General features: G+C 38.2%; 2 protein-coding genes across 10 annotated transcripts in view; one reads left to right on the forward strand and one right to left on the reverse strand.

The window, feature by feature from the left end:
• Window positions 1-5,662, forward strand: part of fam13a (family with sequence similarity 13 member A) — a 65,095-nt gene extending 59,433 nt beyond the window's left edge. For all 9 annotated transcript variants that reach the window (XM_032538800.1, XM_032538790.1, XM_032538809.1 and 6 more), the window contains 3 exons: window positions 2,410-2,606; window positions 4,145-4,246; window positions 4,370-5,662. In XM_032538800.1, coding sequence (XP_032394691.1) covers window positions 2,410-2,606; window positions 4,145-4,246; window positions 4,370-4,493 — 423 coding nt within the window. In that variant the 3' untranslated portion in view covers window positions 4,494-5,662. The remainder of the gene's footprint in view (window positions 1-2,409; window positions 2,607-4,144; window positions 4,247-4,369) is intronic.
• Window positions 5,663-7,485: 1,823 nt separating this feature from the next.
• The window catches only part of herc3 (HECT and RLD domain containing E3 ubiquitin protein ligase 3), a 23,209-nt gene continuing 17,664 nt past the window's right edge, over window positions 7,486-13,030 (reverse strand). Inside the window, exons 23-25 of the mRNA XM_032538884.1 lie at window positions 10,279-10,465; window positions 9,444-9,546; window positions 7,486-9,036 (exon numbers count right to left, since the gene is read on the reverse strand). Coding sequence (XP_032394775.1) covers window positions 8,828-9,036; window positions 9,444-9,546; window positions 10,279-10,465 — 499 coding nt within the window. The 3' untranslated portion in view covers window positions 7,486-8,827. The remainder of the gene's footprint in view (window positions 9,037-9,443; window positions 9,547-10,278; window positions 10,466-13,030) is intronic.

Below are 13,030 nucleotides of genomic sequence, written 5' to 3' on the forward strand. Positions count from 1 at the left end.
TATATATATATATATATATATATATACAGTCTATGGGGAAAACCTGCTTTCGGTTATTGGCATTTCTTTTAATCAGCCACAGTTGTCACAGAGCCACGGTGCCGCTGCAAAATATCCTCGGGAAGGAACGTGTTTTGGTGTAACGTGTACGTTCAAAAGTTGTCTTAGTCGTGCAACAGAAAACTCAGATTGGACAGATATTCTCGCTAGCTGACTCCATTAACAATTTTGGGGGAAAAAAAATCTAATTGCGATTTTCCTGCCAGACATTGTGATTACAATTTGATTTGCAATTTGCAATTTTTTTCTACGATTATGCTAAATAAAATAAAGCAAAATAATTGATAGATCCACAGAAAATAGGACATTTCTATTAACAATATGTGGTATATAACATTCCAGCATTTATCTTATGAAATACAGTATATATGAATATATAATATAATAATGAAAAGCGGAATAAAAAATGTTAAATCCAGTGTTTTGTGTCAAAACCCAAACATACAACTAAACATTTCACATTTGATTAATGGCGGTCTTCACATTTAGCTAATCGCATTTTTTTTGAATCACGATTTCGATTTGAAAACAATTAATTGTTCAGCCGTAGTCTCCATTTACCCTGCAGAGATCTGAGGAGCAGTTAACCATAGTCCTCATAAATTTAGTGAAGTTTAAAGTTACCACACAAAGAAAGCTGAAGGTAACAGGCATTCGGCTAAAAATGTCATCCGGCGGAATTTCCGGCGGCACCGGAGCAATTCCGGAAGTGGAACGTAGTTTATATAGTAGTGGTGCATGATATATCGGCCGCCGATATAATATCGGCCGATATAGTCATACATCATATTGTTCCGATGTCAAAATATGGCCGATGTGAAAGTGTGTAGGCATCGATGTGAGTGTGTGTGTGAGAATTTAGATCTAAATCTGACCTGTCAAGGGCAGTAATACGCTTAACAACGTATCTATTGCCAAAATCTGAAATATTAATCAGAAGAAGAAGATGTGAGATGTGAGTGTGGGGGCGGGGGGATGTTTGTTTTTGCACAAGCACATACATTTACAGTAGATGAAGAGAGCCGTGTTACATGACCAAGAATTCCCTGGCTCGAATACAGGTGGGCCTGGCAATTTTTTTCAGACAGATGCAAATCGGTGAAAAGAGGAGTAGGATCGGTACAAAGAGAGCAGAAATGCTTCTGTTCATTAAGCACAACATTCGTCTGCTTCCGAAGCCCGGGAAGGCCAAGGGTTAGGACTAACCCTAAAGTACTTGGCTGTTACAGTACTTAGTTACTGTACTTACAGTTCAGAAGACTGCAAAAGCCAGAGTCTGTTCAGTCCAGTTTGTCCTGGCTCCATTTTCACATTTTACCTCTTTCAATACTTTTTGGCTTTGGCCATTTAAGGCCTACTACTGTACTTTAAAGTTTTAAACTGTTGTACAATGTTCACAGAACACAGTGACTTGGTCTCAAGTGAGTTAGATGTTTATTGAGAATACTCAGGGTTGGCTTATTCATAGTGTGAAATCAGGACACACTTGTATAAATATTTTTTCGTCTGAATATCTGATGACAGTCATATTTTGCCCACAGGTAAAGGTGCCTAATATCAGTAATTTCTGGGGAAAAAAATGACAAAAGTAAAAAAAAAAAAGTTTTGTAAAGTAGTTTATAGTATCATATAGTATCATAATATTAATAATAATATTGGTATCAGCCATAACAGCAATGTTAATATTGGTTATCGGTATCGCCAACAATTTTCACATCGGTGCATCACTAGTATATAGACTACCAGCTAGGTGACACACGTGCAGCAACCAGTGTCAGTTGTAACACCTTAACACCTACATATCACCTACATAAACTAGATAAAAAGCATTGTGACTCATATGAAATAACATCCAGTTTTAAATAAGTGCAAATGATCAGATTTGGAACCTGACAGCTCCTGTGAGTGTTTTCATGTTCCCTGATCTCAGTACTGACTTTGAGTGCAATGTTATAGTAAGCCAAATAAATCATACAAAAATAAGACCCAATTTGTAATAAAGAAAATTATTTTTTTTTTCAGAACAAATTGTAATCAAGAATTAAATCAATGTGCTCTGTGTATTTTCTATAGTTATTTCAAGACTTTACGTAAAGTTGGTTCTCGGTGGACTGTGTCTTCTAGTTGAGCGCCTTCATTGACTCCATCCACACATCCTAATGAGGATAGACGTGTATCACAACCGAGGGCCATTGGAGTGCATTGGGCTGCTGTACCGTAATGATTCATAAGCATTGGTGACTAACACTGCACGACCCTCATGCACCGCGGTGTTTGAGCATCGAAGCCGGCCGCCAGCCACAGCACGATGTGGCCTCTTCGTCCTTTGACCTGTTTATGTTTCTGCAGGAGGAAGAGGACGGCTCAGAGGACGAAGGAGACTCAAAGACACCGTTCACCGTGACCGTCCGACCAGACCTCAGCGTGCTCGGCTTCCTGGACCACATGGAGGAAGAAGGGGACGGTTTCATTTCACCCGTGGATGAACTTTCACCTTCTAAGACCATGACGGACATGAGGCTGTCCAATCTGCACTCCGCCACTAAGTACGTTACTGGAAATAGAGAAGACTGTAATAGCAGTGGTAGTGCATTAACACAAGTACTGTTTATAGTATTTACTATGTACTATTTAAGTACAACGTTGAGGCACTTGAGTGTTTTCATTTAATAATACTTTAAACTTCTACTGCTCTACATTTTATGTTGTACTTTGTATTCCACTATATTTATTAGACAGCTGGCGTTACTGGTTACTAGGGATGTAACGGTGCAAAAATGTAACCTCACGTTACAGTGACCAAAATTATCACGGTTTTCGGTAGTATCACAGTATTTTTTAAAAGTTTGTTTAATATGTTCAGAAAGCACTGATAGGCCTACACAAGCTGAAACAGTTTCAAAAAGGGGAACAGTGTTTATTATATTACAAAAATATAAGCAATAGGCTTGCAAAAACTATTGAAAACTGGCTACTGAAACACCGGCCGGCTGTAGCTGGTGTGAACTATGAAGTTGTATTTGACGTCCCATGTGAAGTTGGATGTTGTTCTGAAATATAAGCAAATAATAATTTGACTTACTATGAAAATTATTTACACAAACTAAATGTTATAGCCACCAGCATATAACAAGAAACAATACTAAGAATTACATTAATTTCTCTGTAATAATTAACATGAATGTAACGTATTCCTCATTAACACAAACTGAGAATAAGCCGCATCTATTACAGCTCACATATCCATAACGGAGCAAACTGTGGAATACACCTTTAATAGCTTAGCATGTGGCTCCACAGGATAGGCTGTCCAGTGGTGAATGCACCACGACAATAAGGATATTTTAAATAAATTAGAGGAGTTGTTACCCAACATTTCCACCGATGTTTACCGTTACACCGGTAATCGTTACATCCCCATTGGTTACCTTTCAGATTTTTCAGTAAAAAAACAAATGATAAGCATATTAAAAAAAAATACATTGTTAAAGACTAAACCAGTGGTTCCTGACCTTTTTGGCTTGTGACCCTTTAAGAGAAAAGCGGTGCCTGGTCGAGCTGTTCTGTTCCACCAAAGAGATATTTCCTCTTTAAACTTCTCAGATAGTTTCAATAAAACAATAATTTGACTCCCAGAGAGGCAATTTTTCATTAAAAATGTTCACATCTATCATTTCACAACCCCCCAGCTTTATCTTGTGACCCCTTGACAGGGCCTGATCCCTAGATTGAGAACCACTGGACTTAACCTAACTGAATATAAAGTAGTTAAAAATAGCTCCCCCTCGAGCAGCTCCAAGAGTAAAACGCTGCTTACACATTATTGTATTAGTATTAACAATCTAATGTCTAAAAGAATAATATCACTCACAGGGGACATATTTCTGCAGAGCGAGTACTTAAAAATATATTTTGATGAAAATACTCTTACAACGTAAGATCATGAATGCAGGGTTTTAACCTGCACTAGATTATCTTCATTATCTTCCACCACTGAGTAATTAATAAAACCTTTGACACATTTCAATATTCTGGTGTGAGATATTACAATAGTTCTACTCTTTCTTTTTTTTTTCTCTCACAGGGAGGAACTCGTGGAGCAACTCCAAGAAACCCGAGAGGAGAAGATAAGACTCCGCAAGAACCTGAAAGAGTTTGAGGATCAGTTCTTTAGACAAAATGGAAGGTAAAAGACAAGATTACAAAAGTGAGAGAGAAGGCATAATCAACAGACATTCACATTGACGTTATTAATTCTTAATTAATGAACCCTCTCCGTTTCTCAATGTTTGCTGTCTTGTTCCCGCAGAAATGTGCAGAAAGAGGACCGCTCGCCACTGGCAGTCGAGTACAGCGAATACAAGCACGTTAAAGCCAAACTGCGGCTGCTGGAAGTCCTCATCAGCAAAAGAGACTCGACTAAATTAATCTGAGAGAACAATAAAATACTCTAAAAGGACGTTTAGGGATACAGTCAAACGCATCTCACCCTGTTGAAGAAAAGAGTTTTTTTCCTTCTCACTGCCATCTGTGCCGCTCGGGTGAAAACTGTCGGTCGTTGGTTGATCCGTTGTGTCGAGCTCAGCTGGGTGTTTCCTCTGGCGCCCGCGGAGAGCCGCCGACTCACCACTGATTCAAAGTGACGCCTGCTTCACCTGAGAAATTCCCTTCCAACAAAAACCTCACCTTCATGAGAGGATGTTTCTCCAGGCGCACTCAAAATAACCTGAATCACACTTTTATTGCTAATAATTTATTTCTATCCTTTTGAACGTTGTTATCAGAAGTTATTTTTCTCATGCTTTACTGTAGAAGTCTTAAAAAGAAAAACCTTGTAAGTAAAATAATAAATGTAAAATGATTGCTATTTTTAAAGAAGGATTTTTGCAATCAACATTATGTATTTTTGTAAGGGAGACATTAGTATTTGTATAACTTCAATCCGCTTAACAGTATTCCCTTGAATGGATAGCTTTCTCTATTTCAGTTTTGACGTTGTATACTATCTGAAATAATCTTTTTATTGCTTCTCTAGAAGTTAAATTGAGTGTTTGCTCACTAAAATTAGTGGTTTTTAATTTTAATACAACCCAAAGACAGAGACTCAAGAGTACAAACTGCGAACCAAAATAGCTCATCTTCTTAAAAACAGCTTATTCTTGTGATCACTGGTACTTAAGCATCTGGCTGTATATTTTATGCATTGACATGCTTCTTTCTCCATTTACTTCCTGTCAAATAAGCTATTTCTCGTCTTGAAATCACTGGTATGTTTTTGCTCACATGGGTAAACAAGAACAAACGTTTGTGTGACGACTCTGGAGGACAGAAACCGCATGAGTCTGTGTTTCCTTCTCATCCTCCCCAGAGCTCGTTTGGTTCTTTTGTAAATATGGATCATTATGTTGTATGTTTACATTTCTGTGAGCGAGTACATTTTTTTCCTTCTTTTCTCCAAAATGGATGATTTATCAGTGTGAAGTTCGTTTTTACTGAATGTAAACACTGGCCAGGCTTAACGAATTTTGAGTATGTACATTTTAGTACATAAATTGTATTTGTATGTTGTATATAATATGAATGAAATCATATTTTTACTGAGCTTTTGGGTTGTGTGGATTTCCTTTGTGTGACTGAGTTGATGCAGAGACGTTTGAGGTAAAAGTGCATTTTAGGGCTGCGAATAACACTTATTTTTTTATTACTGATTAATTTGCCAATTATTTTCTTGATTAACCAACCTATAGATTGGTTTATAAAACGTCCGAAAATAGTGAAGAATGAACCCAAAGATAATCAGTTTATAATCATATCCTATAAGACAGCAAAAGCAGGAAACCCTCACATTGGACAGGCTTAAAAAAAGATTTAAGCAATTATTCAAAGATCTATAGTGTTTATGCATGGACAATGTTTAGAAGCAGTAAAAGGGAAAAAAAAATCACAATGTGAAATTTGGCTGAATTTGATCGGGGGAAATCAGGTAGCTGATTTAAAAAATATTTTAAGATAAAACACAAAGTAAATCAATCTAATGAGCAACTAAGCTATTGTTCAACATACATCGGTCCAATAATGCAATCATGAAACACTATCGTTTTATTTTAAAAGTTGAAACAGAGTGCAAAAAAAATCCCAGTTTTTTGTAACAAAAACTCAAGGGCTGCACAAACCTTTGCATAGGGCTATACTCTGCAGGAGAAATGAGCTTTTAATTAGACAAATACTGCATATGTAGAACATGTGAGTGACATGCAGGATAAAGCATGCATGCAAGAAGATGAACTGTCCTAAGAAAACATCTCAGAGTCCAGTGTTTAAGACGTTTAGAAGAATAACCCAGAAATCACCACCACACCACTGGGCTGTTTCAGGTTGTTATTGCTATGTGGTACTGATGCGTCAGCGTGACCTGTCAAGACACATCAAGTCATTTACTGTCTGAAGTCTCTCTGACACCACCGTCATGTATGAAATATATAAAAAATATATCTATATATGCAAGACCATTTCACACACTTCACGCCAATGCACGACCTAATTAAATATCAGTTTGGATAAAGAGGTTTGACTGTAGGAATAAATAGGCTAGCATCAAGTTTTGGGACAAATTATATGATAGACCTTTAAAATAAATATCAATTGACTATATCCAAAGCAGGTCTTCTGCCCACACTTGTGTCGTCCTACAAATGTCACAATTTCATTATCTGCAACAAACTTCTTACAATTGTAAATTTTAATGATTACATATTTAGTGTAAGGGACATTTTCAGACATACGTTTATTCGCTTCTGGTTGAGAGCATATATAGAGAGCATGGACTAGCCTATATATTAACCCGTACAAAAACCTTATTCTTACAATCTATGATAGCTGTAAAAACGCTATGCTGTTGCCAAGCAACTAGCGGACTCCAGGCAGAAAGTTAGGGGTGTTACAATGTATTCCGTGACCCATCGGATTCTTTGCACAATAACATTTGTTGTGACTCCATTAATACTATGGTGGCACGATATTATGTAACAACTACCAAAGTAACGCATACATAAAGTATGTTAAATTAATAATAAACGTTTGCAGTGGCAATATGGGCCTTTCCTATCAGTCACAAGACAAGGCCTAACACGGGTCCAAGACAAGAAATACTCGGGTACATAGCTAGCTAACTCCGTAATGTTAACAAGGCGAGTCATTATTTTGACACTGTTTTTTGTGTGGACTAAATAGACGAGATACAGCGTGTTAGTTAGCGCGGGTTAGTGGTTCCAGTGGGAGGGATTTGTAAACTTTGGCATAGCCAGGTTAGCTAACTAGCTGTTTCACACGCTCTCCAGGCTTTGTGCTAAGGTAAGCTAACGCTAACAATTTACCGACAGACATGGTCATTCTCAGTAACTCTCTGCCAGAAAGCTAATAAGCGTATTTCCCAAAATGTCAAACTTTTTAATGACAATCTGGATTTTGCTTTCACCCAATAACATGCACAGAGACCACAACCACTAAAATCAACTTTTAAAGTCAACTTGTAGCCTACCATGTAGCTAGGTTTTGCTATAGAAGGCAACACTGTTGAATGCAGGTTCAAGACTAAATCAATTTATCTCTGATCCACAGCTCAAAATATACGAAGGATTGGAAATAGGGCTGGGTATGTAAAAACATTTTTTATACCAGTTCCTGAACAATACCGGTTCCTGAACAATGTTTTTTTTGCAATTTTATAAAATCCATTTCAACCAAAAGAAATTACAACATTAGCTACACATCTTTTTATTTATTTTTTAAGCTCCTTTACACCTATATGACGACACTGTAATCAAGATTATACCACAATTCACAAATGTGAGCCTCTGTGCATTAGAGATTTTCCTGCATGCCTCTACACTGTATACAGCCAATTACCAGCATTATTAGATTTTGGTAGAAGCATGCTGCATGCCTATTGGCTCACTGACGCTGAGTTCTACTCCTTAGGCATTAAAATTTGGCATTGAAAGACACTTTCAGATATTAGTTTGATACCCAGCCCTAATTGCAAATCATATTCACCATGTTTCATCCTGCATCTTTCTGCCGGCTGAATACTCTCCCATTATCGTTCTTTAATTTCAGGAAGAGGACATGCTGGTGTCTACATGGATCAGCAGGACAAACACTCCTCCCAATGTCAAGGGTAAAGATTATATTCAAAGTGCTATTTACATACATATCCATATTTTATATTTTGTCAAAAATAACCACTCTATTTAATGAACCAAGTAACAAAAAGTTGATTTATTGTCTCTAGGTAATAACATAACTCTTTAAAGGTAAAAAATAGAATTTAAGGAGTTGAATATAAAACACAGCTGTGCAAAAAAAAAAAAAAAAAAAAAAAAAAAAAAAAAACACAAAAATAAAACACCTAAAGACAGAGTTTCTCAACCTCATCTGGCCTTTTGATTTTTGGTTACAAAAGGTTGTGATTCCCAGGAGAATGTAAGTAAGTTATTTCAGAACTGTGATATACTTCAAATATATATCCATACACCAGCACTTAAAGTAGCTCCCAAATTGTCCAAAAAGGTTGAGAAACTTTGCCCAAAGAAATAGAAACAATAATACTCTACATTTTACATAGATAGACCTTTCAGATTCAAGATGTTTAGCAATCTTGCGAGAGCATATAAAGACAGTGACCTTCCTGTGTCCCAAAGTTCCCCATTACACTCTTTTGAAACCGACATGGGGGTTGTATGGCTGTTAAAAGTGCATCAAAACCTCCTCAGACCAGGCTGAAGCCCTCGTACTGCTCCACAGCCCGAGTGAGACGGCGACACAGGATCTCTTTGGTCTGGTAGCGGGGCATGTCCAGCAGGTTGTAGCAGGTGTGGGCCACCGGCAGGTAATGCTCCTCCGCTGTGGTGGACTGGATGACGATACGCAGGCTCTCCATGCCGTGGATGGGGATACGGTCGCTGCCGGTCAGGAACACTGCAGGCAGGAGGACAGAGTTAGAATCAATTACCAGACAAGGCTAAACATGTTCCTACCCTCCACATTTGCCTGCGTAAATGGTAAATAGCTGCAATTATATGGCACTTTTATACAAAGCTTTAAAATTTGCCACTTATTTACACACACTCACAAACCCATTGGAGTGAGATACCATGCAAAGTGTTGGTATGATCTTGTAATTTTGGGGTTTAGTTTCTTGCCCCTTTGGCCACTTTGACATGTGGACTGAAAGAACCGGGGATCGAACCTCCATCCCCTGCAAGATCGCTCTCTTCATGCAGGAACAAATACTGCACATAACAGTAATCCTAATATGTTTGAATGTGAGAGTGTGGGGATTTAACTGCCTTGCACATTGAGCAATGAGGCAAATACATGCTTACATAAGAACTGCTTTTTCTTCTCCAGAGGGAACTCGTGGAAAACCTCCCAGAACAATCTGACTGTTGGATGAGTGGCTGTGTATTCCCCTTTGTAAACAGCATTCTGCAAAGAGAAAGAATGTGTAGGTTATCCTTACAAAAATATTTTCTCTCCTGCAGTAACTTCCGCATGACATCATTAAAACAAATTCCTCAGCAACGTGTATGCACCTCCACCTACTGCATAAAAGTATATACATTTTAAGCCAATATCTCCCTTTATTTATTTTACATAACAGTCCCTCTTAGGTTTTCACACTAATGTTTTGATTGTAAGCTGCTCAACAGGGACATCTGGACACAAGAGTTGGCAACACCGGTCAAATGTGTGAAACCAAATGCCAAGACGCCACGTCTTTGTTCAGATGCGAAGCTACAAAATGAGCAAATTGCCAGTATTCTTCATATAAATTGTACCAACATAGTAATCCGACAAAGAGTCCGGTTAAACGCAACTACGGGCGTGGTTTAGGTGTTTGTGACGGCACCACTTGAATCTCAGGGAGTTTGACAGTGAGAGTGACTCAAAACAAATCTTCCCAGTCAAAGACTGAAAGTTAGCATGATGTCATGAATCATGTGTTACTGCTCGCCACTGTGTAAGTGTTATATACTCCCTCCCTTTTTTTGTCACTTACACTGTGTGCACCGTGACTCACTTGCACTTGTTGATGATGTAACAGTCAGATTTCCAGTACATGGTTTGCCATTTCTGCTATAGGACAGTAACTCCGAACTGTTGGACTTATTGTTACTACAAATATTCCACATACAGATTTTTGAACCACACACTGACCTTTTCCATCTCCTCCCAGTTGTAGTTGTTGTTGCCGACCACCATGGCCATCAGCTCAGAGGGCTGGAACAGCGACAGGATATCCCCCCCGCACACCTTCAGGAAGCCAGAGGAGAAGGCTGAGTACTGCTCGCTCACCGAGTCTAAGAACACGTAGCGCAGGTAGGCTTCCACAAACTCCTTCCTGAAACACACACACACACACACACAGGTTGATTTAACATTCAGATTCAGTAATTTGTTTAACTGCATCCTCACAAATCAGTTTATTAGGAAATTATTTATTCAGACTTTAAGGTGGGACTGTAAACACTAGCTTCCTCCCCGTGTGTGTGTGTGTGTGTGTGTGTGTGTGTGTGTGTGTGTGTGTGTGTGTGAGTGTGAGAGAGAAAGAGAGTGTTCCAAAAATCCCACTTTTTTGTTTGTTTGTACACTGTCTGTGTAAGCCCCCCAAACACAGCTTAATCATTGTCTAATACCCCCCCCCCATTCCTTTTTGTTCAGGCTCACAGGAGTTAATCAACAACCTCTTCATCCAGCCTGAGTTGGTTTACATACTGCAGACGTTTCTCAGGTAAATTAAATCCATCATCTCTTCCATCATTACACATACAGCTGCAGCTAAACATTGCTTAAGCCCACTGAAGTCTAGTTCAAATTTAAAAAAAGCCAAACTACTTAAAAATATACATAAAATTCTGAATACAACACCTGAAATATTTCAATTAGCTATATAATATTGTAGCCATAAAAATACAATATATAGTATTTGCATGTATGTAAAATACTGTGTGGAAGAAATGGGTTGCTTCAAAGAGATCATTAAATTACAGCAGCATAAGTTAGGAAATTTTGACCACGTCTTCATCATCAATTGTCAATCATCACTTTTTTTATAGACCTGTACTTGACGAATTTTAAGGAAAACTTGGAAACATTTGATACTAATATATCTTATTATTAGTATGACTTTAATATAATCAGGAAATCTCACTAAGATCAAGATCACTTTGGCAGAGACCTGAGTAAAGCATAAGAAATAAGTGCAGAGAAAAGACATCCAGCCTGTCGCAAGCAATCACTGTTCAGTCTAATCACAAACAGCCCTCTCTTCAAAAGTTAAAACTTTAAATTACCATTATCTGATAGAATGAATGAGACATTCTGTGTAAAAGCCTTTTTAATTCATTCTATTTTTATGATGCAAAGTACTGAAGAGCCATCTTCATAATTCAGTATTTTCCCATGGGGGATCAAGAGGTAACTTCTTAACTTAACTACCACTTTCAGGAAAAGAATCTCCATAGCAATGACTCTAGTGTCACCCAGGAGGTAACAACATCACATTCTTCGCTACTACCACTCACAAAATTAAACTGTCCAAATTGATGATTTTCTGTTTTATGACATGCCACTCCAACATCCCGTTAAAACAGGAAAAGTATGAAAATAAAGACACAAGATGCTTCGAAACATATAGTTTTACTGAGAAAAGCTGCTGTTTAGCTTTGTATAACAAACCGACACATGTACAAGTGCTACCACATCTTTAAAAACACTCTCCAACAAAACAGATCACATCCTCATGAAGCCCTGTCAACACAAACACTGTGATGAACTACCCTCTTCAGTCTAAATCAACACGTCTCCTTCCGTGCTTGTGGTGTGAATGTTTTACACCACAGCAACAACAAATGCCTCTATCAATTCTGTACCAACAGTTTAATATCAGAGTGTTGAGGGGATTTTGCAGGAACAACTTGGGTCACTGCGGCTCTGGCCATCTGTTCAGCACCAGCAGCCAGACATGTTGACACCGCCCGCCCCACATCCCTCCGTGGACTCCTCCAAATAACACTGTAATCAATGCCACTGGCACAAGGACGAGTTGAAGAAACAGGGTGGCGATGGTTGAGAAATACACACTAAATAACGCTTAAAATACCGAAATCTTTGTTTTCCGCTGTTATCAACACAGAACATGACCTTCAGTCCGAACAATGGGCCACGAGCTGCCAGCTGTGTGAGCAATATGATAATCCCAGTGCTAGAAAAACAATACATTTAAAAACCACAGAGTCATCTGTTTGTCTTTCAGAAAGAACAGACTGTAGAGCATTAAAATATTCATGGTACAAGGTCATTCAAAATGGGACATCAAGTGACGGAAGAGCTGATGAATTTATTCCTAAAAAGACTGAATCTGCTGAAATAGTATCCTTAAACTCTCAGCATATACACTGAACAAAATTATAAATGCAACACTTTTGTTTTTGCCCCCATTTTTCATGAGATGAACTCAAAGATCTTTTCTATGTTCACAAAATGCTTATTTCTCTCAAATATTGTTGTCAAATCTATCTAAGTCTGTGTTAGTGAGCACTTCTACTTTGTCGAGATAATCCATCCACCTCACAGGTGTGGCATAAGATGCTGATTAGACAGCATGATTACTGCACAAAATGTGCAGTTTTACTGTATTGGGAAGGTCAGAAACCAGTCCGTATCTGGTGTTATGGTTAGGTCATAACCAACTCAAGTCAAAACCGACTTGAGTAGGCAAATGCTCCCATTCAATGGCAGCTGGCACTTTAGAGAGGTGTTCTCTTCACGGATGATCCCTAACCTTAACACCAGATACTGACTGGTTTTAAAGTCTTAGATCTTTGAGTTCAGCTCATGAAAAATGGGGGCACAAACAAAAGTGTTGAGTTTATCATTTTGTGCAGTGTATAATTGACGTTTTGAGCTG

The sequence above is a fragment of the Etheostoma spectabile genome, chromosome 2 (assembly GCF_008692095.1).
Source record: "Etheostoma spectabile isolate EspeVRDwgs_2016 chromosome 2, UIUC_Espe_1.0, whole genome shotgun sequence".
Classification (NCBI taxonomy): domain Eukaryota; kingdom Metazoa; phylum Chordata; class Actinopteri; order Perciformes; family Percidae; genus Etheostoma; species Etheostoma spectabile.